This window comes from Pyrgilauda ruficollis, unplaced genomic scaffold, assembly GCF_017590135.1.
Source record: "Pyrgilauda ruficollis isolate IOZ18807 unplaced genomic scaffold, ASM1759013v1 scaffold139, whole genome shotgun sequence".
Classification (NCBI taxonomy): Eukaryota; Metazoa; Chordata; class Aves; order Passeriformes; family Passeridae; genus Pyrgilauda; species Pyrgilauda ruficollis.
This window is the reverse complement of record NW_024512432.1, coordinates 143072-166017: the sequence shown is the minus strand read 5'-3', so window position 1 is coordinate 166017 and position 22946 is coordinate 143072. Positions and strand designations below refer to the sequence as shown.

The 22946-nt window shown below is 49.7% G+C and overlaps 2 protein-coding genes across 2 annotated transcripts; both read left to right on the top strand.

Moving 5' to 3' along the window:
- The first annotated feature begins 399 nt into the window (after positions 1-399).
- CCNG2 (cyclin G2) lies at positions 400-6887 on the top strand. The gene is made up of 7 exons (XM_041459629.1): positions 400-791; positions 1729-1866; positions 2661-2911; positions 3046-3124; positions 3206-3304; positions 4368-4573; positions 5067-6887. Exons 1-7 carry the CDS (start codon positions 681-683, stop codon positions 5197-5199), a joined length of 1017 nt encoding a protein of 338 aa, XP_041315563.1. The 5' UTR covers positions 400-680; the 3' UTR covers positions 5200-6887.
- A 7030-nt stretch (positions 6888-13917) lies between these two features.
- On the top strand, positions 13918-22804 carry LOC121349310 (C-X-C motif chemokine 9-like). Its single transcript, XM_041459576.1, has 5 exons — positions 13918-13985; positions 19784-19908; positions 21027-21156; positions 21680-21763; positions 22253-22804. The coding sequence occupies exons 1-5, from the start codon at positions 13918-13920 to the stop codon at positions 22263-22265; spliced, it is 420 nt and encodes a 139-aa protein (XP_041315510.1). The 3' UTR covers positions 22266-22804.
- Positions 22805-22946: the final 142 nt, after the last annotated feature.

Here is a 22946-nt window from a genome sequence, read left to right as displayed (position 1 = left end):
TAAACAACACGCCCCTCCGCGAGGCGGGGAAAGGGGCGGGGTGAGCGGCGGCGCCGGCCAATCAGCGGCTGGGAAGCGCGGACCAATCCGCGCGCGGGAGGGTTTGGGCGGTCTTTTCAAAACGGATGAGGCGCCTCTGGCGTCCCTTTAAAGGCGTGATGCGTCCCTCGCCGTGTCCCTCCGCGTGGCCTCCCCGCCCCGCCGCAGCAGGGCGGTGCCGCTCCGACCGCCGCTGAGCTGGAGCTCCGCGATCCGGCCGCGCCCTCCCCGGACCTCGGGGACCAGTCGGGACACCGTCGGGTGACGTGATTGGAGGCGGACTATTTGACTTCCGTGCGCCGCCTCACCGGCGGGGATCACTCCGCGCGGGACAACAGAAGCCGTGGGCGGGGACGCGACGCCGCCATCTTGGAGCGGGGCCGGGGCCGGGGCGGACGGGAGCGGCTGGGGATGGTGCCGTGACAGTGCCGTGACTCCCCGCGGGGGTCCAGGCCGCCCTGCCTGGATGCGGGGTCAGCGGCCGAGCCCACCCCCGTCCGCGCGGTGACGGGAGCCGGGCTCGCCTCCCCCTCCCCGAGCGGTGAGGGCTGCGGGGGGGGCCCGGTGTCCCCTCGCCCCCCGGTTTAGGGGGCCCCTTTGTTTCCCTGCTGCGGAGGGGAAGGAGGCGAAGGGAAGGGAAGATGAGCAGCGAGGCGCTGTGGCTTTTCAAGCAGCTGAACCTCCATCTGGAGCTGGAGGGGCGGTTCCAGCCCCGCGAGAAGGGACTCAGCCTCATCGAGGGCGCCGCCGAGGTGGGTGAGGGCGTCGGGGGGCTCCTCAGGGCAGAAAGAAAATTTCAGGGAAAATTCCGGCTAAGGGAATTGAAAGCGCGTTAACTGCGGAAAGTTAATTATTTTCTCTGTGTGCGCCGCTTGCCTTTTGTTTTAATTCTGCGTTCGTCTGTAGGTATTAACGTTACCTTATCCCAGCGCTGCGACCTGCAGGGCAAGGCGTTCAGTACTTTAGGTGTTTAGTGTTCATTGTTTAAACTTGGAGTGAGCACAGCAGCGAGATTTGTGTATTGTTTCCGTCGGGGGAGCTTCCTGCCGCTGCAGGGGAGGTGAGATGTAACAAACAGGGGAAGCACCGGCTTTTCATTGGCGCTGCCTCGGGAAATGAACCCAGAACCTCAGTGCTGAGCAGCAAAATGTAAATAGACCATCAACATCTTCACGTTAACGACCAAAGTTCCTTACTGAGTTCGGGGCTGGCTTATTATGTGCCTACGAGTGCTTGTGAGTTCTTTGGGAAGAGCCTTAATATTTAACAAAAAAAAAAAATTCCGGAGATAAGTCTGCTTGTTTGTTGTGAAAGCAGAGCTGTTGCTTAAATATTGACATGCAAGGCAGAGAGCGGTGTGGTAATTTCTAAGGGCAGGAGTCACTGTGTATGCCTTAAGGTGACTTAAATAAGTCTTAAATGTGTCTTAAAAGAAGCAAGTGGAGAGTAGGAGATGTGGTTGTGCTGGCTGTTGCACCAGTGAGACTCAGGACCTGGCTGTAATCTCTGAACCGTGGGTGTGATTTGAGTCCTCAGTCTCTGAATTTATTTTCTTTTCCATTCAAGTGAAATGAAGTGTTTAAGGGAAACATCGCTTCTGTTCGATCTAAATAAAAGGCGATTTAGGGAGTGAGGCACGGCGATTGCTGCTGCCCCGGAGTAATTCTGACTTTGCCTCTCTCGCCATAGAATGAGAACACTCTGTGTCCAAGACAAAGGAATGCCAAGGTGGAAGATCTTTGGAGTCTGACCAACTTCTTTGGATTTGCAACGGAAACGTTTGTTTTGGCTGTCAACATTCTGGACAGATTCTTGGCTCTTATGAAGGTACAAGGGTGGCTGTTGATCCAGCAGCAGCTCCGAGGTCTCCTTTGTGAACCTGGAGTTGAGTGCAGTTCCTTTCACCTCTAAAGACAAGCAGCAGCTTGGTTTACTTCCTCTAATGAATCTGTAACCATCACCGTGTAGATGTCAGAGAAAGGAGGAATTAAGGGAAACAAACCACTAAGTGTTAGAGGCTGTCTCTGGGTGCTCTGCTAAAGCTTAGCTTAGCCTTGGGACCGACACCAAGTGATCATTTCCTGGATGTTTTTATCGTGTTTGTGCTGCTTTAAGGCAGGAAAACCAGTTCCTCCTTATTAGATCAGCAGAAAAAACGAAGTTGCGTCAGTTCTCTGGTCGGACTGGCCTTGAAGTGGCACAAAATGTCCAGGGGTAGAGGGGAGAGAAGAGAGGGGCAGGAGCAAGCTGTGGAGGGATGGGGCTGCCCCGAACAGGCTCAGACTGGATTTGTGTGGGCTGGAGTGAGGCTGGGCGAGCACTGCCGCTCGGAGGAGCAGGGAACTGCAGTGTCCTGCTGGGGAACAACCTGAGGAGAGGCTGCTCAGCTCTGGGACTTCACTGCCTCAGCAGCCAGGGTGATGGAACATCACCAGGGTGATGGAACTCAGCAGCTGAAGTGATGGAGCTGTTTGTGGCTGGGGGGAGGAGTAGGAGCTGGCCAACACCACCTCTGGTGGAGATCAGCAGCTTTTAAAACTCTGGGTATTCCAAATAGTTGGTGTTGAAGCCCAGTGCTGCTGGGGAGGTGATGCATTCACGGCATGTACTCTGGTTTTTAGGTGAAACCCAAGCATTTGTCTTGCATCGGAGTGTGCTGCATGCAGCTGGCGGCCCGTGTGGTGGAGGAGGAATGCAATATCCCGTCTGCTCACGAGCTCATCCGGATCAGCCAATGTAAATGCACTGTGTCCGACCTGAAACGGATGGAAAAGATAATTTCAGAAAAGTTGCACTTTGAATTTAAAGCTACTACTGCCTTAACCTTCTTGCACTTGTACCATACAATTGTACTCTGTCATACCTCAGAAAGGTGAGTCGCTGCTGTTTGCTGAGCCCCTTTTAATCCCCTCTGGGACGATTGCAGCCCTGGCTGTAGGGGAGGCAGCTCCTCAGTGCTTGGAATGCTTGTTGATGCAGACCCTTCTTCTCTTGCATGTCTCACAGGAAAGAAGTGTTGAATCTGGACAAGTTGGAAGCACAGCTAAAAGCTTGCAACTGCCGTCTGGTGTTCTCTAAAGCAAAAGTGAGTAGAAGCGGTTGTTTGTAGCTGCAGAGTGGGTTTGTGGTGGCTGTGGTGCTGAGTGCTGTTTTCTGGTCCTTTCAGCCATCTGTCCTGGCCTTGTGCCTTCTCACTCTGGAAGTTCAGACTCTGAAATCTGTTGAGCTGTTGGAGATCCTTCTGCGTGTTCAAAAGCATTCAAAGGTGAGTGCTTTCAGGGGATTGTTTTTCAGACTGATGCTGGTACATTTAGGGGTCCCTTAAATGCTTCCCTAAATGTGACCTTACAGGCTCTGTTTGGCTGAAAGAAGCAGTTAAAAAATAAGCTTAAATGTATAAAATCAGAGGAACTGCTGACCCAGTGTGTGTACAAAGCACGCTTTAACAGGCAGCTGATGGAACTCGTACAGCTCTGGCTGTGTGGTCTGGAGAAACTTCCAGTCTGTTCTGGGACTGCTGGTTATTCCTTTTGCCTGATTAATTAAACCTGAGGGTTTAATTATTATCATCTGAGAGTCTTCCCCCTGGATGGAGGTCAGGCTCTGAGCAGACTCCCCAGGGAATGGGCACAGCACAAGCCTGGCACAGCTCGAGGAGCATTTGGACAGTGGCCTTGGGTACAGGCTGGACTTGGTGGGTTTGTCCTGTGCAGGGCCAGGAGCTGAACTCCACGATGCTTGTGGATCCCTTCCAGCTCAGGATATCCTATGAACTAAAATAGGATGAATGGCCTCTAGCTGTGTGCTGCCTCTGTTGATGGCCTAGAAGCAGCTTTTCACTCTTACAGCCAGATTGAACAATCCCAGCTTCTTAAGGGACAGAAGCAGTTCCTTAAAGTACAATATTATTCTATTTTAAAATGGTGGTTTAAAGTTTTTTCTTATATTTTAAAGCAGTTTAAAAAAACTTTGCTTCCATTTGAAAATGGAATTAAAAAAAAATTTCTATTTCATTTTAAAATAGAATAACCTTTGTTTCGTTTCTCCTTTGGAAGTGAGAAAGAAAATGATAACAAGGACTGACAGGCAAACTGTCAGCCTAACTCCACCTTGAGCAGGGACTTGTCTGGAAGGTGTGTAGGAGTTGGTAGTTCACCTTTAAAAGCAGCTTTGACAAAGGTATCACGGTTATGACTCACTTCTGTCTTGACTGATGCTTTTCCCAGGTCTTTCCCAGGAAGGTAAAATGGAGGCAGGAGTTACCCTGAGAGCCTGTGTGTTACAGACTGACTAACTTGTGGGGTTTTTGGTGTGTTTTTTTTTTTCAGATAAGTGATAGTGACCTACTTTACTGGAGGGAGCTGGTCTCTAAATGCCTGGCAGATTATTCTTCTCCTGAATGCTGCAAGCCTGATCACAAAAAGCTGGTTTGGATTGTTTCGAGGCGTACAGCCCAAAACCTACAGAACAGTTACTACAGTGTTCCCGAGTTGCCAACAATCCCAGAGGGTGGATGCTTCAATGGAAGTGAGAGGTGGGTAACACTTGGCTGCTTAATTTGTTGGGAATTCTCCTTTTTGTCTGTATAACTATGGCTTAATCTCTGCTACATGGGGAAAAAGTGCTAGCTCTGAGAATATTGCTGGGCTTGGAATATGCCTTCAGCACATGGAGAGGAGGGGGAGCTGTCATTGTGGTGTTCAGGGGTACTTGGCCGGGTGGGGGGAGGCACTGTTGGTTTTAAGGAAGGCTTGCAAAGGTTTTCAGTCTCCTGAAGGAATTGATGCTTGCTGTCTGGAACACTGGCTTCTTGATCAGTAGGATGTTGTTGGCATCAGGAGGATTGTGCCTTGTTAGGGATTTCAGCTTTAGGAGCCCTAAGGAGCTTTAGGCTGAGCAGCATTTAGATGTGGGTTGTTGCTACTAGCAACAGAAAAGTGTGCAAGAAACCCCAGGCTTGAGGAGTGCTTTGCCACTTTGAAGGGGTTGTGCTTTGTTAAAATTACCTTTCCCACTGTTCCTTCTAGTGAAGACTCCTGTGAAGACATGAGCAGCGGGGAAGAAAGCCTTAGCAGTTCTCCTCCAAGTGATCTGGAAGGCACCTTCTTCTTTGAACTCAAACCTAAAGCCAAGTGGCAAACTCACAGCTGTCACTCTTAGCACTGAGGCTGCACTGTGTTAGGCTGAAGTGTTGAATGCACCATAGAGTCTTTTGGCAATAATAAATGAGGTGGTGATCTGTAAACTGTATTAAGGCAAAACTTGCTGTGGTATATCAATGCTTTGAATGCTTGCCTTGGTTTTTTTTTTTTTTTTTTTTTTGTTGTATTTTTAAGGAATTAAAAAAAAAAAAAAAAAAGTTGTTGTACAGTTCTGTTGTCAACAGCCATGAATGTAGTTCTGTACCTGAGGGTCCAAAATCCTCAGCAGCTCAACACCTGAGCTGATTTCAGGGTCTTGCCTGGGAAGCATGGAGCAAGAGTGAGAAGCTTTCCCAAGACATAAACGGGAAGCTCTTGGTTAGTGGAAGAAATCTGCTGCATGGGTTCAGTCAAGCAAGGGAGAGGCCCAAGAGGAGCTGTGCAGTTGTTGTCCTGGGATGTTCTCAGGATTCCTCATGACAGAATCCCAAGCTTGGCTTGATTTCAGTGTTGACCCTGCTTGGAGCAGGAGGTTGGACTGCAGTCCCTCTCGAGGGCACCTCCACTCCTTCTGGGAGTGTTGTTCTGGGATTAGATCCAAGTGGCTGGGTGGGTTACATGGAGCATGTACACAGTGCCAGGCTGGAATGATTGACTCTCCAATGGGCCCAACCTTGAAACTGCTTTTCCTTTTCAGCAGGGTCTTGGCTTGTGTACTCCAAGTAGCAATTTTTGAGGCTTGGCTTTTATAAACTTCAGGGATCCCTATTTCACACCAGGAGTATGTGTGGTAAGCTGGAGGTTTCTAGTCAATATAGTTTTCACTTTGAGATAGTACAAATTGTGTGGCCAGGAGTAATTCCATGTTTTCTTTAGTACAGATGTTTTTACACTGAAATTCACATTGTACACTTCAGTGTGTTTCAAATCTTAAGATGTCGATCCATGCTATTAGCTTAGACTTCTTAACTTGGTAAGCCTTGCTAAGTCTACATTCCTTTGAATATTTAACCCTTGTAGTTGTTTTTCAGTATATTCATGTTATTGATTGAGTCATAATCAGACTTGTTTGCATGCTGATGTAAAGCAGTTAGTGCAGGAGAAGTTGAAATTACGCAGTAAAATATCAGGTAAATGTGATGGTGAAGTAGTTAATGTAATGGTTTTTTCTTCTGAACTTTGTTATCAAAGCACAAATTCCAGTCTAATTGTGTTTCTCCCTGGTGAGGACGTGGCTAAAGGAGACTAAAGTAGCTCAGAGTAACGGTGTGAGGTGTGGTGGTGCCAAAGTAGAAATGAAGGAGCAAACAAGCTAAAAGCTGTTTTGTAGCTGCCAGCGTTGCTTTAGAAAGGTAAGAGTGATGCTGTAAGTCCATAACTGTTATGTGGTTTCAGTTTTCTAAAAACACACAAAAGTTTACAAAAAGTGTATATGAAAATGTAAATTTAAAAAGAAAAATGTACAGAAAAAAAATTTAAAACAAAAAAATGAGCAGAAAATACTGTATTTTTTTACATTGTATGTAACTTTTTGTAGGTCTGTGGCATGTAGATAGTAATTTATTGTGTACTCTGTATGATACAAATACTGTACCTCTGAAGACTTCTTGCTGCAAGTCTCTGCTCACTTCAGGAGTGCTTGGGTAAGGAACCCACTGAGTCTTGTTTCAGTTGAGAACAAAAATAAACCAAGTGCTGTATTTGTTACCTGCTGTGAGTGGCAGTGGTTCCTTGAAGCTTTTGGCTTCCTTTTTTTTTTGTGCTGTGCAGGGTGTGTGATCCCACAGCTGGCTTCCAGCTTTCCCAGAAGTTGTGGTAAGAAAAGGGAGCCTGCACAGGTGTCCCCTGCTCATTGTGAGCGCTGTGCTTGGCATGTTGGCACATCCAGAGCTGCTGCAGGGGGGTAAAGGTCATGCCAGCTGGATTGCTGTGGGTTCTGCAGGAATTGTCCTTGCTGCTGTTGTTGTGGTGGAGCCTTGAGGTGCCCCTTGGGTCCCCTCAGCTTCTCCCAGAGAAGGGGGATTTTGGTGGTCGGCTGTTTGTCACAGCAGAGGTGTGCGTGGCTTTTGGGTGCTGTTTGGGACTTGCCTGTACCACGTGGTGGAACCTGGAAGGCTTGCACTCCCGGGGGTTTAAATGCTCCTTTTCATAACTGCTCTGTCAGTAAGACTGGTTTGGGTGAGGGCTGGTTTTGTGGGGAATGCATCCCCTGAAACAACTCCTGGCTGTGTCCATTTTCTGGGATGTAACTCCCCGTGCTGCTGAACCTATTGCAAGCGTAATGCTGGAAAGTCCACACAGCTTTCTGAGAGCATCTTGAAATGTCATCCTACTGCTCTCTTCTGGCTGGACTGGGCCACAAGGGATCTGTAGTGGAAGCACTTCTGTTCCTGGTGAGTTGTCATTCCATAATTAAATCATTATAATAATGGCCTTTTAAACAGGAAACTTGACTTGCCCACCACTTGCTGACATATGACAAGTGACACGCAGCAATAAAGCGTTCAGAATAAATCAGTGCATTCAGACCCTGGTCCTTAAAAGCTCCCCCCTTTTTTTCTGATGGAATAAGAGGGACATTCCTGTCAGAGCTTAGAGCACTCTGAATTTAGAGCAGCATACACTGAGGGAAAGTAGAACTGAGTGGTCTCAGGCCATCTCTTTGCTTGGACTAACAGGTGAGTGAGTTATTCTTGTGATCCCACGTGGCTGTCAGGGCTTTGGAGCTCAGCAAAATGGGAGTCAGTAAATACTTGGCACATATATAGTATTATTTATCTTAAAATACACATTGCAGCTGTGGGGTGTCACATGGCTGTGCTGTGGCTGGTGTAGTACATCTCCTGAAAGCAGAAAGTTGCCATAACAACTGAATGAAATCAATTAGAGTAATAAGCAATTAAAATCTCATCCTTAGTGTTGCATAAACATAGCATTTCGCTCATGAATTATTAGCGATCTTGCCTCTAGACCTGTACGTTCTGGTTCTGATTTGCAATTTCAACCATTTTTGAATTAATGAAGCATTTAATTTCTCCTTCCAAGAGTGCTGGTGGGGTTTTTTTTGGCCATAGCAAGCAGGTTCTTCATCAGAGACGTGAGCACTGTTAAACACCTAAATGGAGGAAACGTTTGTGATGGGATTTCCGGAGCGCTCAGCACTGGCTTTGTTTCCACACAGTGAAGTCAAGAAGAAGGAGAGTAGCCTGTGGTCCAGGGTAATTTTGTCCTGGGCCTAGGAAGGCAAAAGGCAGATCCTTCCTCTGTTCCCCATTTCCTCCTTGACCTTCTGTGTATTCCTGAGCCTCTCTCTTCCTTTGTTCCCCTTGCAGAGCAAAGCCAGGAATAGCTCCTTGCTGTAGTGCTCAGTTGTCAAGGATAAATCAGCTCAAACCTGGGAATGGCAGAGCTGTTGTGGAAAGGTGGGATGTGTGGGACTCGTGGGGAAGCAGGGTTTGCAGGCTGTTGGCTTTGCAAGGGCCTGTAGGCTTGTTCTGCAAGGATTTTGTGTAGCTGGGGGTCAAATGTTTCACAGGTCAGAGTGCAGTTTGTAATCCAGAGTCTCCAAGGAACTTTGGAAAACATGTCTGTGGTCAAAACAGTGGTCCTGTCATGTGCAGTGGCTGAGTCAGGGATTTAGGAAGCCTTTGGCATCCAGAGCTCAATTATTAACTCTGGTAGGGAGCAAAAGCACTGGAGGTGATCCCTGGCTTTCTCCTGGCAGGATGACAGAAGCCAAGGCCAGTGGTCTGAGGGTTTGTGCCACAGATGATCTGAGGATGGGTGTGGTATCTGTGCCAGCTCTTTGCCCAAGATACTGGCACAGTGCATCCACAGGGCAGCTGTGTGGTGCCTTGTGCTTTCCTCAGCTTTTATTGTTCCATTAAATGTAATCCTGCCACCGTTATCCTGACTGGGCTATCAGGAAAAGCCCCACACTCAGTGCTGTAAATGCAGAGTGAGCTGTGAGTATCAGCTGAGAAATAAAATAAAACAGGGCCCTTTTGAAGGAATTTGGGATTATTCTGGTCCCAGGATGTGCACATGGATTGGTTACTTCCACAGCTTCCAGCTGGCACTGGAATAGCTGTTGGAGTATTCTTACAAGCCCAGGTTGGGATCCACTTTTGCACTGTCTGATTCCCTGTTAGTTTTCAGGGTGTTTTCTTTAACCCCAGGCAGGTGATGATGTGTTCTCCTCTGATCCATGTGCAGGGACATTGTGGCTCCTAGTGCCTGTGGAAACACAGATTTCTGCTCCAGTGGGAAAAACCTGTGCACTTTATTGTGCCAGGCAGTGAGGAAGGCACAGCCATACAACATGTCCAGTGCTTTTTCCATAGTTAGCTGAGTGCTGGACAGCTGTTGCAGCTGTAGCTAGTGTGTAATTCTCAGTGTAAAAGATTGGGATGCTTTGGATTTCTGTGGGAAGCAGCTGAAGGCTTGCTTGGCTGTTAAATAAGTCCTATTTGTGCTGTACTGATGTACATTTTAATGGTGTTCCTCTGGAAATCTGCAGTAGTGCCACACTTATTGGGGAGAGACTTTGTGGAGAATTCCCTGACTGTCCTACTCTGTTTAACAGGCTGTGCCTACAGTTGCCATGGAAGCCTTGCCTTGGGCGTGCCCTTGGGATTCATCCCTGAACAAAAGGTCCACCTGGAGTCACAGGGCTGCACTCTTCCTATAAAGCCTTGCATCCTCAGAGGCTGAAAGCCCTGCTGGCTGTGGTCATAAATAATTTTCTGCTTCGCTGGGGTCAAAGCTTTCATGTTACTCTTCCTTCAGATCCTTCAGGCCCATCTTTCAGATGCTGCAGCGTGTGGGGCACTTCAATCTGAGCTGGCCATGGCTTGATATTGCTGCTCTGGGATCAGTTTATATCTTTTGGCAGCATTCCTCGAGCTGGCAGCAGGGAACAACTTATTTTAATAAGCAATAGGAGGTGACAGTGCTCTGTCACCCCTCAACTGATGGCCTGTGTGCCTCGTTACATAAAAGGCAGATAAAAAGCTTTGTGAAATGTCTTGCTCCTCGGAGATGTTGGGTCCTCAGCCCTGAAGATCAAAGTCCTTTTTCAAGTGGCTGACATCAGCATGCACTTGTGTGTCCTTCCTCTTGTCCCTGCCTCAAACCCAGCCTCGAGAGGCTGGGTTTGGAGAAGTGTGTCTGTGCCATGGAAATTCACCCAGCCCAGGGAAGCTGCTTTCCCACCACCTTGGAAAACCCCTCTCACCTTCGTGCCAAGTTGGGCCTGGCCATTTGCCAGGCTCAGCCTTGTGCTGTCACCTTGGCTACGGAGCAGGGAAAGGGCTGGATTAGTCCTTCTGTTGTTGTGTCACTCAGGGATACCAGGATTCACTTGTGCTGGAAAAGCTGAGGTAGGGAGCTCCACAGGCAGGCTTTTGCCACAGATCTTTCAACACACTCACCTTAAATCTTTAGTCTGGACCACATCCATTCTGTGCTCAGGCTGCCAGTCCACCTCGTGGGATCCTGGAAACATCTCATCCAGGCTGGCAGTAACCCAGACTGGGGTCCAATTGTACACTTTGCTGTTGGAGCAGGGATTGCTCCTTCAACAAGATGCGTACAGGTAGGGAATTCCTTGAAAAGTACTGCTCAGGTAGGACTGATGAAGTTCCCAGCAGAGGGGATTTAGGGAGGCTGTTTGGATTGCCAGACAGGAGCACCATTTTCCTCCTATGTTTCCAGTCACTGCACACCTCCATCCAACTCTGCTTTCTGAAGAGATGTATGAGCTCCAAAATTCATGTCTTGTACATCTTAGGGTTATCCCAAAGGGAAGGCTTTGGATATAATCAACACCTGGGTTTTGCAAATGTGAGCTTGAGCAAGTTCTCTTTAGTAACAAGTTTTTGGAAACAAGCAAGCAAAGCAGTCCTACCTTCCTGTGGGCTAAAAGAAATCCAAGTCAGAGTGCTCCTGAACTTCAGGAAGTCTCAAATTCAAATCTGCATTTGGAGCCTGGGCCTGTGTCTTGATTTCCATTTCAGAAGTGGAAATACCCTGCTGTAGATTGAGCCAGGAGTAGTTGGCCAGACCTTGTGTCTTAACAGAAAGTTTTAAGTAGACAGAAGCAAAGATCACAAAGTGTGAGATGGAGGATCTCTGTTTGACCATTTTATCTCCAGTCACAAGCATTTTTAGAGCTGACTGGCAGTGCTGGTTGTACGTGCAGAGAGGAGGATCTAGGCTGGAGCACGATTTCCAGGGAATGGGTGTTTAGGAGAAACCCTTTCCTATGCCTTAGCAAAGCCAGAGAAAGATAGATTCTCTGAGTATAAGATTTTATAGGCCTGAAAATAAACTATTCCAAGCACATTTGGAAAGCTACCTGAGTGTGATGGCTTATTTGAACCTCGTGAGAGCATTTCCATGCCCTCCTGGGGAAAAGGAGCCTCCCTGACAGATAAATCAGCTGGGACAGAGGTTTTCAAGTGCAGCCTGTCAGGGGGTTTGTTTTAAACAAAGGCATTGTGTTTATCTGGGGTATTTATGGCACTGTGGGTGAAGGGGACGTGGCCCAGGCCTGGCAGCCCCCTGATGGAGAGGGGGACTGTGAATGGGGCTAATCCTGTGGGAGGCCTTTTCCTAGCAAGAACACCTATTCTTTAGGTGTGAATAAGGGCAGTTGGAATATTTCTCAGTGCCTACTGAGGGTTGTAATAATGACTTCTCTGAACTCTGTTTCTGTCCTGGGTAACCTGCCCCAAAGTGGCTGGAATAGTGAGGAACCACCTCTTTTACAGTGTGCATCCTGTTTGTCACGGTTAGGGAAAAACAAGCTGCATTTTTGTGGGAATATGAACAACTCGAAAAAGTCTAGCTTCAGAGCCCCTTCAGCCCTCAGGGCTGTGTAAAATGGGTCACTGGAAGTGTGGAAGCAGAATGAAAGGAAAGCAAAGCCTGTTAATCCTGGGCTTTTTGGCTCCTTGGGCACAAATTTAATGTTAAACTACTTTCTGACTTCAGGGATTGGCATGTGCTGAAAAGCTTTGCTACAAAGAGGGGAAGAGAGCAGCAAGGCAAAAATGAAAGGGTACTCCTGTGCCTCTGAAAGCAGCAGTGATTGAGTGATTTTACTAAAACATTTCAGAAGGCATGGCAGAAGCCTCTAGGAAAGGACTCTGAGGGTAAAATGTCACTAACTTGTCTTCTTCTCATTAGCTCAAATGATTTCCACCTGCCTCCTATCAGCAGGTAGCTGAGGAGGGCAGGGAAAGGAGATTCCCCTCAGGTGGGAATGCTTTGCAAGGAATTGGGCAGCATGATCATTCCCAGCTGAGCCCAGGTGTAGAAGATCCTTGCAATGATCTTCCTGCTGCTTGTGGGAGCCCCAAGGAGCACGACCACCTTGGTCAGCAGAGAGGCCTGGGGGGCACAGTCTGGCTCCAGAGGTGACAGGGCTCCTGCTGCTCTGCTCCTCTCACAGCTGCTGACGTGGTCACACTTCCCTCTGTGAGTACACACAGTTTTTCTCCTTGTTTTGCTGTGGTTATCTGGTGGCTCCTGTTGGATTGCAACAGGAACTTGTTTGTTCGTAGAAATACGTGGTTTTTGGCCTCACCTTGTTTCAGGGGCAGGCAGAAGTCTCTGTCTGCACAGTGTTTCTCCTGGCCAGGTGTTGTCAGGCAGTGCTTTGAGGAGCACAGGCTGGTTGGTGTCAGTGCAACTTGTCGTGGGAGCAGTTGAGTTGAAATTCACTCTTTGTTAGAGTTCTGTGCCAAGCAGTTTTCTAAATGCCTGGAAAGGTGGTCTTAAGGGGAAGGGTTTGTTTTCTCTGGTGGAGTTGGGATGTGGAGAGCAGTTGTGAACTTGCAACAACAGCCTTTTGGGTTTCTTGTGTCTTGTTTTTTCTGGTTTGCTCTTTCTGGGGAGAGGTGTAAGATTTTGTGTGCCCGACCAGTCTTGTCTTGCTGGGAGTAGAAGGATAATGAGAGAATGAGTGGAGGAAGGAGCAGAGCCAGGATTCTGCTTTTTCCATGCAAACTTTCCCACTGTGTTTTTGAACCAGCCTGCCTTTCTCAGTGAAACAGTGTCTGCAGAACAGAGGTTTAGGGTTAGGACAGCATTTCTATTTCCATTTTAAATACTTGTAACTTGCTGTGGGCTACCTCATCCCTGGAAGCGTCCAAGGTTGGATGGGGCCTGGAGCAACCTGGGCTAGTGGAAGGTGTCCCTGCACATGGCAGGGGGTGGAAATGGATGCTGTTTAAGTCCCTTCCCACACAAACCTGTGGGATTCTATGTGCAAGTGGCTGCAGTGACCCTGAAATGCAAGAATTTACTCTGGTTACGTGTGCCTCAAAAGAAGGGGTTTTTTTTTCTCTAGGTGTGGCAGAAACGTGGGCTTGAGGCTGGGCAGGAGGGTGACTAACCTTAGGAGAGGCTGGGGAGGGAAGGTGTGAGTGTGCTCCTCTTTATGCAAACACCCTGATAGCTGAGCACTGAGAAAAAAGAGTGTAGAAAGGGAGGAAACAGCGGCGGGGAGTATCAGCCAGGCAGGGCACATAGCTGTGGCATTTCCAGCGAGGAGGAGGGACTCTGGTGGCTCGGTGGATGTGCATCCTCACCTGGATTGCTCTGCTTTGAGGGAGGTGATGCAGGGCCACTGATGGGCGGGTGATCTGCGGGGACTGTGACCTCCTGCACGTCTTCACGTGTCTGCTGGCATCAAGGCCCTGCCTGAGGCTGGTGCAGCAAAAATATCTCGATGGCATTTAGCACCGTGACCTTTGAACGCTTCCACAGGCTGGCCCAAGAGCAGAGACAGCGCTTGGGGTGAGGCAGGGCTCGATGGAAATGTGCTGTGAATCACCCTCTCGTGTTGCTGTTGGTCTCTCACTCCCAGGCATGTGAATTTGGGACAGATAAACATCATTTCCTCTAGCATGATGAGTTCAGCTGGGGAGAGCCCGTTGCAATTGCCTCCAAAGGCTGGATGAGTGTTGAAGCAGTGGGGTAGACTTCAAGCCTTGGTTTACATTGGCTGTAATTTCCCAAATATTAAAATTCCCAGCTTTTGAAGATGTTTGGCTTGGAAATGCATTTCATCCACACTCCCTGCAAAGCTCTGCGCTCTCTGGGGAGCAGCTGAATGCCCTCCAGTCCCATGGGGTGGCTTTCCCAGTATCACTCCCCTCCAGCTGGAATGATAACCAGTCATGCCAGACAGGAAAAACCAGGCTCAGGGTGGCTGGGACATAACTGTCAGACAGGCTGGTTCTATCTGCCACTCTCCAGGGCTGCATGCTTCCTGGCAGGCAGCTTGCATGAACCCTGGGGAAATGCTCCCCCTTTGCACAGGCTCTCCATCCTTCATCTTTCCTCTCTGGAGCTCTGACACTGCAGGCTGGCACCCTTGTTAGCTCTTGGTGTGCTGGGCTGAGCGTGTCTGTGGGATACAAAACCCCAGGAGAAATTAGCAAAGATGTTTGCCCTGCACTCCCCTAAACGTGGATCCCACTGTTGCTCCTCTTTGGGATTCAGTGGAGAGATCCCAACTGTGTGCTCTGCCAGGGTTTAACCACAAACAGGGTGGGATCATACCCTCAATAAATAGAAGCAGGCAGCCTGTGCTCTGCTTGTCCAGCTGCTCCCAGTGGGAAGCCCCAGCCGTTGTGTTTCTGGATTTGTGTGGCACTCAGCAGCTTCCAGCTGTTCCCAGGTGTGCAGCTGGACAGTCCCAGGCTCCTTTCTCAGCTTAGCATTGCTTAACCTCCAGCTTTCCAGCTGGGAATAGGGCCAGGGCACACCTCAGCCTGCATCCTCATGCCTCTGGCAAAACTCTAGGTATGCTAACAACTCTGGCCTTGGGAAAAGTGGGAGTGATGTGGATTTCATCCAGTCCCCCAGCCATGCAGGAGGAAGCAGGCAGCTCTCTGTGCTCCTCAGCTCTGAGGGTGATCCGTGCAGCAATCTTCCTCAAGGTCCCTTTACCTTGCTGCAGGGCCTGTGGGGTCTAACCTGCATTTCTGGATTTCCAGCATGCCTCCTTGCCTCTCCCCACCCAAAAACCTCCCCTAAACTCTGCTTTGCTGCAGAACATCAAGACGAGCCAGTTCTGCTACTGCTCTTGCCTGGGAATTGAGCAAAGAGCACCAGCCTGTGTGTTTTGGGAGAGAAGGAAGCTCTTCTTTGATTTTAGCTCTTGCCTCATCTGTCCTTCCACGGATCTGAGTTCTGGTGGTTCAGAAATGCTTCTCAGAGAAAAAATCCCCTCGGTGATGACAGTACACATGGGTAGCACCTTCATTCCTTTTTCCTTTACAGTCCATTAGCTTGGATTGTGATCCTCTGCCTGGGATTGGAGTGCTTGGGAGATCCAGTTTTTCTTTGCCCATCTGCTCTCTGTGACAAGGGTGTCTGCTGCTCTCTAGTGGTCCCAGCTCTGAGCCTGCATGCACTGCAAAATGAGAACCTAGGTGGTGCTTTTATCTATATATATGTATGTTTTAAATTTATTTTTACACAGCATCCTCCTGCCACGGCAAGTCTAAACCTTGTACCTCCACAATGCCAGCATTTAAGCTGCCCACATTCCCCCAGCCCTAACCTGCAGGGCAAGAGGAAAGTCCCTCATTTTGTTGTGCTTAGGTTATGTTGGGAAACATCTTTCCAAGTGCCTTCCTTGTACTCCAGATATACAGACTGGCGGGTGAAATGTTCACTCCTGGCTGCCCCAAACGCCACGGGAATGTGGGGCATGGAAGGGAGGGGAGATAGCCAAACAGCTTCAGGAATGTTCTGTATCTAACCCAAGGCAGTGCCCTGGGACAGACCTGAGTCGTTGGGCCTTGCTGGTTTTCAGGGTGTGTGTGCTAAGTGACAGGCGAGATAAAAGCTGAGCAAAGATCAAAGCGGGTTGCATGGGTTTTATGGCTTTGTGCTCCTCGGTTTCACTTTCATGTGTCTCCCGGAGCCTTTCTTTTCTCCCTTTCATCTCCCTCCCCGTTTCCACCTGGCAGGGTGGAGCTTGGTGACCTCCCAACCTGGGACATGGCTTGTGTGCTCAGCCACCTTTCTTTCACCCCCCCAAATCTGGGCAATGCTGGGTTATTTTAGCCCAAGACAGCTCCTTTCAGTATCGATTCTTTCAGCTGCTGAGATTTAACGTCCTTTGCAGAAGTTGGGCTGGAGTTTCTCTGTCTCTTCTGGCAGCATCTCCGGGTGTGAGTGCTGATTCAGGGGTGCTGGTTCCAAGAGAAAAGTTGACAAGGGACTTTCCAAAGGGAGGGCTGCTCATTTCACTGCTACTGCAGCTTCCTTCTCAGTGAAGACCTGGATTTCCCCTCCTTGCCATGTGCACTTCTACTTGCTGCTGGAGAACTGTAGCTCTTGGCTTGTTTGGGGTTTTTTTTTCTAATAGAAAAATCTCTACTCCTATGGTGGCTTGTGGGTGAAATGTGGGGAAAGCATCTTCCCCCAGGGAAAAAAAGTGGGGAGGCACTTGGAAAGAAGAGGAGGGGCCTCAAAACATTAAGTGGAGATTAATGAAAATAACAACCCTGGGTGTAAGCCCAGCATGCATGGGTGAGTTTGGGTCTGTTCCTGGTGTGTTTCTACCCTTGTGTGTGGTTGAGGAGAAGCACTGTTTTCCGTGGATGGCCTGCTGTCTTCTGATTTAACCAGTAGAAAATGGGTCACGGCCATGTTAAGCTCCACCAGAAATAATAGTTATGGGTTATTCTGCAAGTAATGTGGAGACAGCTAAATTATGGGCTCAACTAAAATGGAAACCACAAATAATTGGAAAAATATGAAATGCTTAACTAGACTCTAGCCAAACTTAGCTGCATTTATCAAGATGTCAAACTTCAAGGAGAAGAGGGGGAGACTTTGCCATAGCACTCCTGGAGAGCTTGGAGAGCCAGGGCTGTTGCCAAGTGCTTGCCTGAATGTGCTGGAATAACTCAGCTCCAGCCATGGCAGCCTTTGAGCTCAGCAGAACCATCCCAGCTCGTGGAGGAGTTTTGGTTTTGTGAATAAACCTGGAGTGCTTCTTCCATAGCCCCAGAAGGAAGCGCTCAAAGCCAGAGACCTTCCTCCATCCAGCGCGGATGTGTCGAACTCCACCTTGTGCCACTGACACGAGGGCAGCAGGGCTGAGTTCCCAGGCACAGCTCACTTACAGCACCCCCAGCTGCTGTTCCTTGGCTCTCTCCTGGCACAGGATGAAGGTTTTCCCTCCTCATCCCCTTGCTCCATGGTCGAGCCCTCTCTGTCCCACGGCGCCCCGATGCAAATGGCCAACGGCGCCCGCGGGCTCGGCGGCACCTGCGGCGTCTAGACCGGTTCCTGTGCCACATGCAAATGTGTGGGGAGCCAGCAGGGCCACACGGCCCTGGTGACACTTTCTGGGAAAGTCCTTGGCTGCCGTCCCTGCCTGACGTCCTCCGTGCCAGGCAGAAGTGGCACCGAGGAATAACGGCGCCGCTCTGCTCTGCAGTGGGTTTCTTTTGGAGCGACTCGGACAGGAAAGGAGTGGAGAGCTCTGGAGGAGTGTGGGGGTGCCGGGGTGTTCCCCACAGTGCTTTTCTAGCAGCAAGGATGGGCTGGCACGGCGGTCTGGGGCTTTTCTGCTGCGCTTGCTCGGTGCCATTTGCATCTCTGGGGTGGCCAGGACTTCCCAGAAACTGTCCCCGCCGTGGGGCTGCACAGCCCTATTTTTGTATTGCTGTCTCTGCAGCAGAAAGCTGTTCCCCAGAGGTCCCCAAGATGGACTGGAGAGACAGGAATGTTGGATTTACGTTTCTTAAATCTTCTGTAATTTCTCTTGTCCTTGCTCCCAGCCTTTCTCCATCTTCCTTATCCAATCCCTTTCAAAGCTCCCTCTTACCGTATTCCCTTCTTTATCCCTCAGCGCACCAAATCCTTTTCAAGATTGAGCATGTTTCTCACCTGCTTGCAGAGGTGTCATGACACCACTCTGCTGTCTCCAAAAATGGGCCAAGCGCACAATTCTGTCCCCTTGCATCAGCAGCAAGTCGTGCATCTTCACTTGAAGAGGGCAAGTAAGAGTGAGCTCGATGTGTTGTTCAGCCAACCTAATTTTGGACTGGTTTCATTAGGTTTTGGCTAATTCTGGTGCTCTCACGTTGACACTGAAATATGTGTGGGTTTCAGGTTTCTCAGGTTTGGGCAGGAAGCATCTTTATCTTTGAAGCAGGTGATGGACCACAAACCACAGTGGTGAAGATTCACTGCAGTTGGGGTTTTTGGGGGATAATTTAAAAAAAAAAACCCACAGTTTTTTTGGGTTTTTTTTCTCTCCTGCAAGGAGCCCTGAGTGAGTTGTGGGCAAAGGAGGGGTAAGCTGAAAAATGACTTTCTCTCAAGTGATTCTCTTTGAGAGGTTTGTTTGCTGCAGGTGTTTGTGATGCAGCCTCTTGTGAATCCTCTCTGAAGGGCTGGAGAGCTGCATCTCCTCGGCACTGACGTTAGGGTTGAGTGTCTGCCCATCCTGGTAAACAGGGAAAAGGTTTTCCATGTGGCCTCTAGGTGCTGCTTGCACCACTGTTTTTTGGAGTCCTCTGATTTAGGTACCACAGGAAGGATTAAAATGTGTTACAGGTGAAAAAAATATTACAAAAATCCAGTAAGAATTAGATTAAAAATGATTAAAATCAAAGCCTTGCCTGCACAGGGGCAGCTGCTGCAGAAAACAGAGAAGCTGTGAGGGTGCTTCGGATGTGTTTCAGTTGATGCTGGCTTGGATGACGCCACACATCCCTACTTGAGGGCCACTCTTCTGAATTCCTGGCATCCAGGAAGCAGTCAGCTTAAGTGCAGTCACAGCTCACATCCTCACCCTGCTTCTCCCTTTGCAAAATTACCACTTGTTGTGCAGAAATACCAGCCACCACCACGACTGCGGCGTTTCCTTCTGAGAAACCAGCCCAGAATTCATCAGTTACACCTTTCTCATCCATCACAGCACCGTGGCTGCTGCCCAGCCCGTTCACAGACCCTCTCAAAATCCATCCAGTGATGCTTCTGTAGCTCCTGCTTCTTTCCAGGGCAAGGCAGGAGGTGGACACCTGCCCTGTGGCCACAAATCAGAGGCAGGATCTGGCTCGTTGTGATCCATCTGTTGCATGTGTCCAGGGATAATTTTCTTCTTGTACCAATTTCATTAAGCACTGCCAGGAACGCTGCTGGATTCCTCCAGTCCTGCAAGAGCAGCAGCTGAATGCTCCAGCTCCATCTTTTCTGGGGAAAGTTGCTCTCACTTCTCTTGTTTTTTCCCAGCTCTAAAAAGCAGGATCGTTTTGTAGTCAGGAACTTCAGAAAGTGACCAGTCATGTCTCAGATAAGTTGCTGCCTTTCTCACCATTTTTTCCAAGAGACTCCTGCCACAACCCAGCAAAACCAGTCTTGGTTGTGTTCCTTCTAATAAGTCTCTGCAAGGAAATTGAAAACTCTGGAAGGGTTAAACAAAACCCAGTTTTAAGACCATCTCCTCTTCCACTGCTGTGACAGCAAGGCACCCATTCTTCTTGTAGGATTTTGGGAATAGCTCATGGAAATTGTCCCTGGCCTCTCTGTGACCCTGGTGTACAGGGAGTTAAACTCCCCAGTCATCTGCTGGACAAGCACTTCACAAGACTTTTGGACCCATCCCAGAGGAAAAAACCGAGATTTTCCAAGAGAGATGCCCAGCTTGAGTTTGAGTGGAAGACTTTTTTTAATATTTACTATTTTGGTAAGAGCTATATAAAATGTTGATGTGATTTGAAAGCTCCAAATTACAACATTATCACACAACCACATCTCTTTTCTTCTGCCCTCTTCCTTCCTCCTTGCCTGGCCACATATCCCCTTCCCCTTTTGCTTCCCGACTGGTGACTTGACTGAATTTATTTAGGGCAAAGCCCCCATCCCACCTACTCCTGAGGGCACAGGGTGCTCCTGTGGCCATCCTGGGCGAGTTACCCAGCCAAGTGTGAAATTTTGAAAGATTTGAGTGGAAGCACAAAGCAGGGAGATGGTGATTGTTTTTACTTGGCGCGGCGTGGGGCGTTTTTGCTGATGAGAGAGGCAACAAAAATAGCGTGGGGAAAATATAGCCCCAAGAAAGAAATATGTAAATGTCTGAGCATGCTGAAATCCCCCCTGCTTAGTCAGGGGCTTGGGCTCTGCTTTCATTCTGGGCTTTTTTTTTGTGGCTGAGGGGCGAATGCTCAAGGGAATGAAGGGTGATGTGGGGGAGATGCGTGGGGAATCCAAACGTCGCACTCGGTCCCAATGGCTGTTTAGTTAAAAATATTGACCACTGAGCTTCTGGGCTGTGAGAAATGACATCAGCTCTGTGTGTCTCTGCTGGCCGGGTGTGACTGCTGAGGTGTGAACTCCGTGCCTGTGTCGGAGCGTGACCCTCCCTGATAAATAGGGCTGTTTGTGCGCCGCTCCTGCGCTGCATCTGCGGGGCTGAGCCTTCCCTGAGGATGGGAGCCCCCCTGCTCCCGTGGCTGCTGCTCCTGCTGCTGCTGATGTCCCCCTCTGCCCACGCAGGTGAGCTCTGAGTGCCTTGGCTGGCATCATCCTCCGCCCAGAGCCACTGGGGAGCTTGGGATCCTGCTGCCTGTTCAGTGAGGGCTTGCCTCGTTGTTTGCCAGGGGAAAAGCACGAGCATCCTTTGCAGGGCTCTGGTTCAGCTTTTGGGAGCAGGGAATCGAGGTAGAGGTGCAGGTGTGGCAGCTTCTCGGCGTGCTCCCTGCAGTGAAAACACGGGAAGGGGGAACTTCCTTTGGCTCCTGGAGCTGCTGCATCCCTGTCAGCCTGTCTGTGCCTGTAAGCTGCCACCTTCTCTCTCTCTCTCAGCCATCCTGGAGGTGAACGGGAACCTGAGCTGTAGGTGTGCCAAGACAACCTCGGAATACATCAGTCCCAAGAAATACGAGAGCATTGAGATAAGGCCCGTGGGCAGCAGCTGCAGGCGCACGGAGATCATGTGAGTGCCGAGGGCTCTGCTGCTGCCACCATCCCGCTTCTCCAGCCTCGCTGGAAACTAAACCTTCCCAAAAATGCCACCAGCTTACTTGCTGGAAAACATCAGGAGCAGAAATGCAGCTCCCCAGGGCCTAAAGGAATCTCTCCAGCAGGGGAAAGAGTGATTTCCTTGGGCTGGAGCAGGGGTGTTTGCAGCCTGGAGGAAGCGCTTCCTCAGACACTGAGGCAGCATGAGCCATAACACATTTTCCCAGATTTTTGTAGCTGCTTGCTGTTGATAAATTTGTAGATCTCCAGAAAAAAAAACTGTCTTTGAGCAGTGTTCTGTGCTTCAAGTGTCTGCTCCACCTAGGAATGTGTTGAGTCTTGCTTGTTCCCAGCCATGCAGTGGCTTCCTCTGTCTCTGGCAGCTTTCTACAATCCTTGGTGCTGTGAGAAAAGCTGACTCTCCCATCAGCTGTGGCTGCTTGAATCCCTGCCTTTGGAGGGGACAGGAATGCTCAGGAGCTCTCCTTGTGTTTCAGCATTAAGTTAAGAACCTCGGGGAAGGTGTGTGTGAATCCCGAAGCCCCCTGGGTGAAGAAGCTGCTGAAGCGCATTGCCAGCACGTAAGTTGTTGGATGGGAACTCCTCAGGCCCAGGTGTCCCTGGACAGCATCCCAGCACGTCCATGGCTCTGGGAAGCTCTCGTGGGTCCAGGAGCTCACAGAGAGCTGCTGCTGTCCAAGGGACCCACTTCCAAAGCCATGAGGGGCAACACTTTGCTGTGCAAAGCAGCGTTCAGCCCAACGTGACCCATCTGTGGGCTTACATACCCCTGGCTTACACCCAGTGCTGCACTTCCAAAACAGTTTGGGGGAGCAGGATGAGGGGAGCAGTGGCAGGAGCAGGGCTTGCTTGTGGCAGGTGCAGTAGGGTGTTGATGCTGGGAAAGCTGCCCTTCTGTGCTGTGCCTGTGCTGGGTTTGTGGCCATCCTGGTGAGCCATGCCCGCCCTGGGGACACGACAGCGACTTCCCTCGGCTGGGGCAGGAGCTTCCTCTCCCAGACCCACTTTCCTCTGTGTTCACACGTTTCTCCTCCTTCTGCTTTTCACAGGAAGAAAAAATAGGTTTCCTGTTAAGGAAGTTGGTGCTCAGAGCCGAGGCAGGTTGGCAGATGATGCCCAGGTGTGCAGACCTGGCTGCTCCTCACTTGGCCCTGTCTTCCTCCCCTTCCCAAAAGCTCCACGTCTGGCTCTGGTGGCAGTGGCTGTGGGGAGGGTGCCTCACTGCTCCCCCAGCCCTGTGGCAGGTTTGTGGGGGGATTCTCCCCTGCTCTTGGTCCCTGGAGCAGTGTGAATATGAATCCTTCGTTTATGTACTTGCCTGTGGACTGTGAAACTGTTCCCTGTCAGGGGCTGCTCCTGCTTCTTTAGGAATGACTTTGTGACTTTTTCCATGTGAAGTGCTCGGCAACAGAGTGTGTGTCTGAGGGTTGTGTGGCACAATGTGACTTGTCTTGTTCCGGAAGCTCAAGTCCAATAAAATTCGGGATTTTTCTTTCTGTTGTATTTTCCCTGGATCTCTTAGCTTTGAAGCTATGTTTGACATAGAATCGTAGGACAGCTTGGATTAGAAGTGACCTCAAAGCCCATCCAGTCCCACTCCCTGCTGTGGGCAGGGACACCTTCCACTATCCCAGGTTGTTTCAAGCTCTGTCCAGCTTGGTGTTGGATGTCTCCAGGGATCCAGGGGCAGCCACAGCTTGTCTGGGCACCCTGTGTTAGGGCCTACCCACCATCACAGGGAAG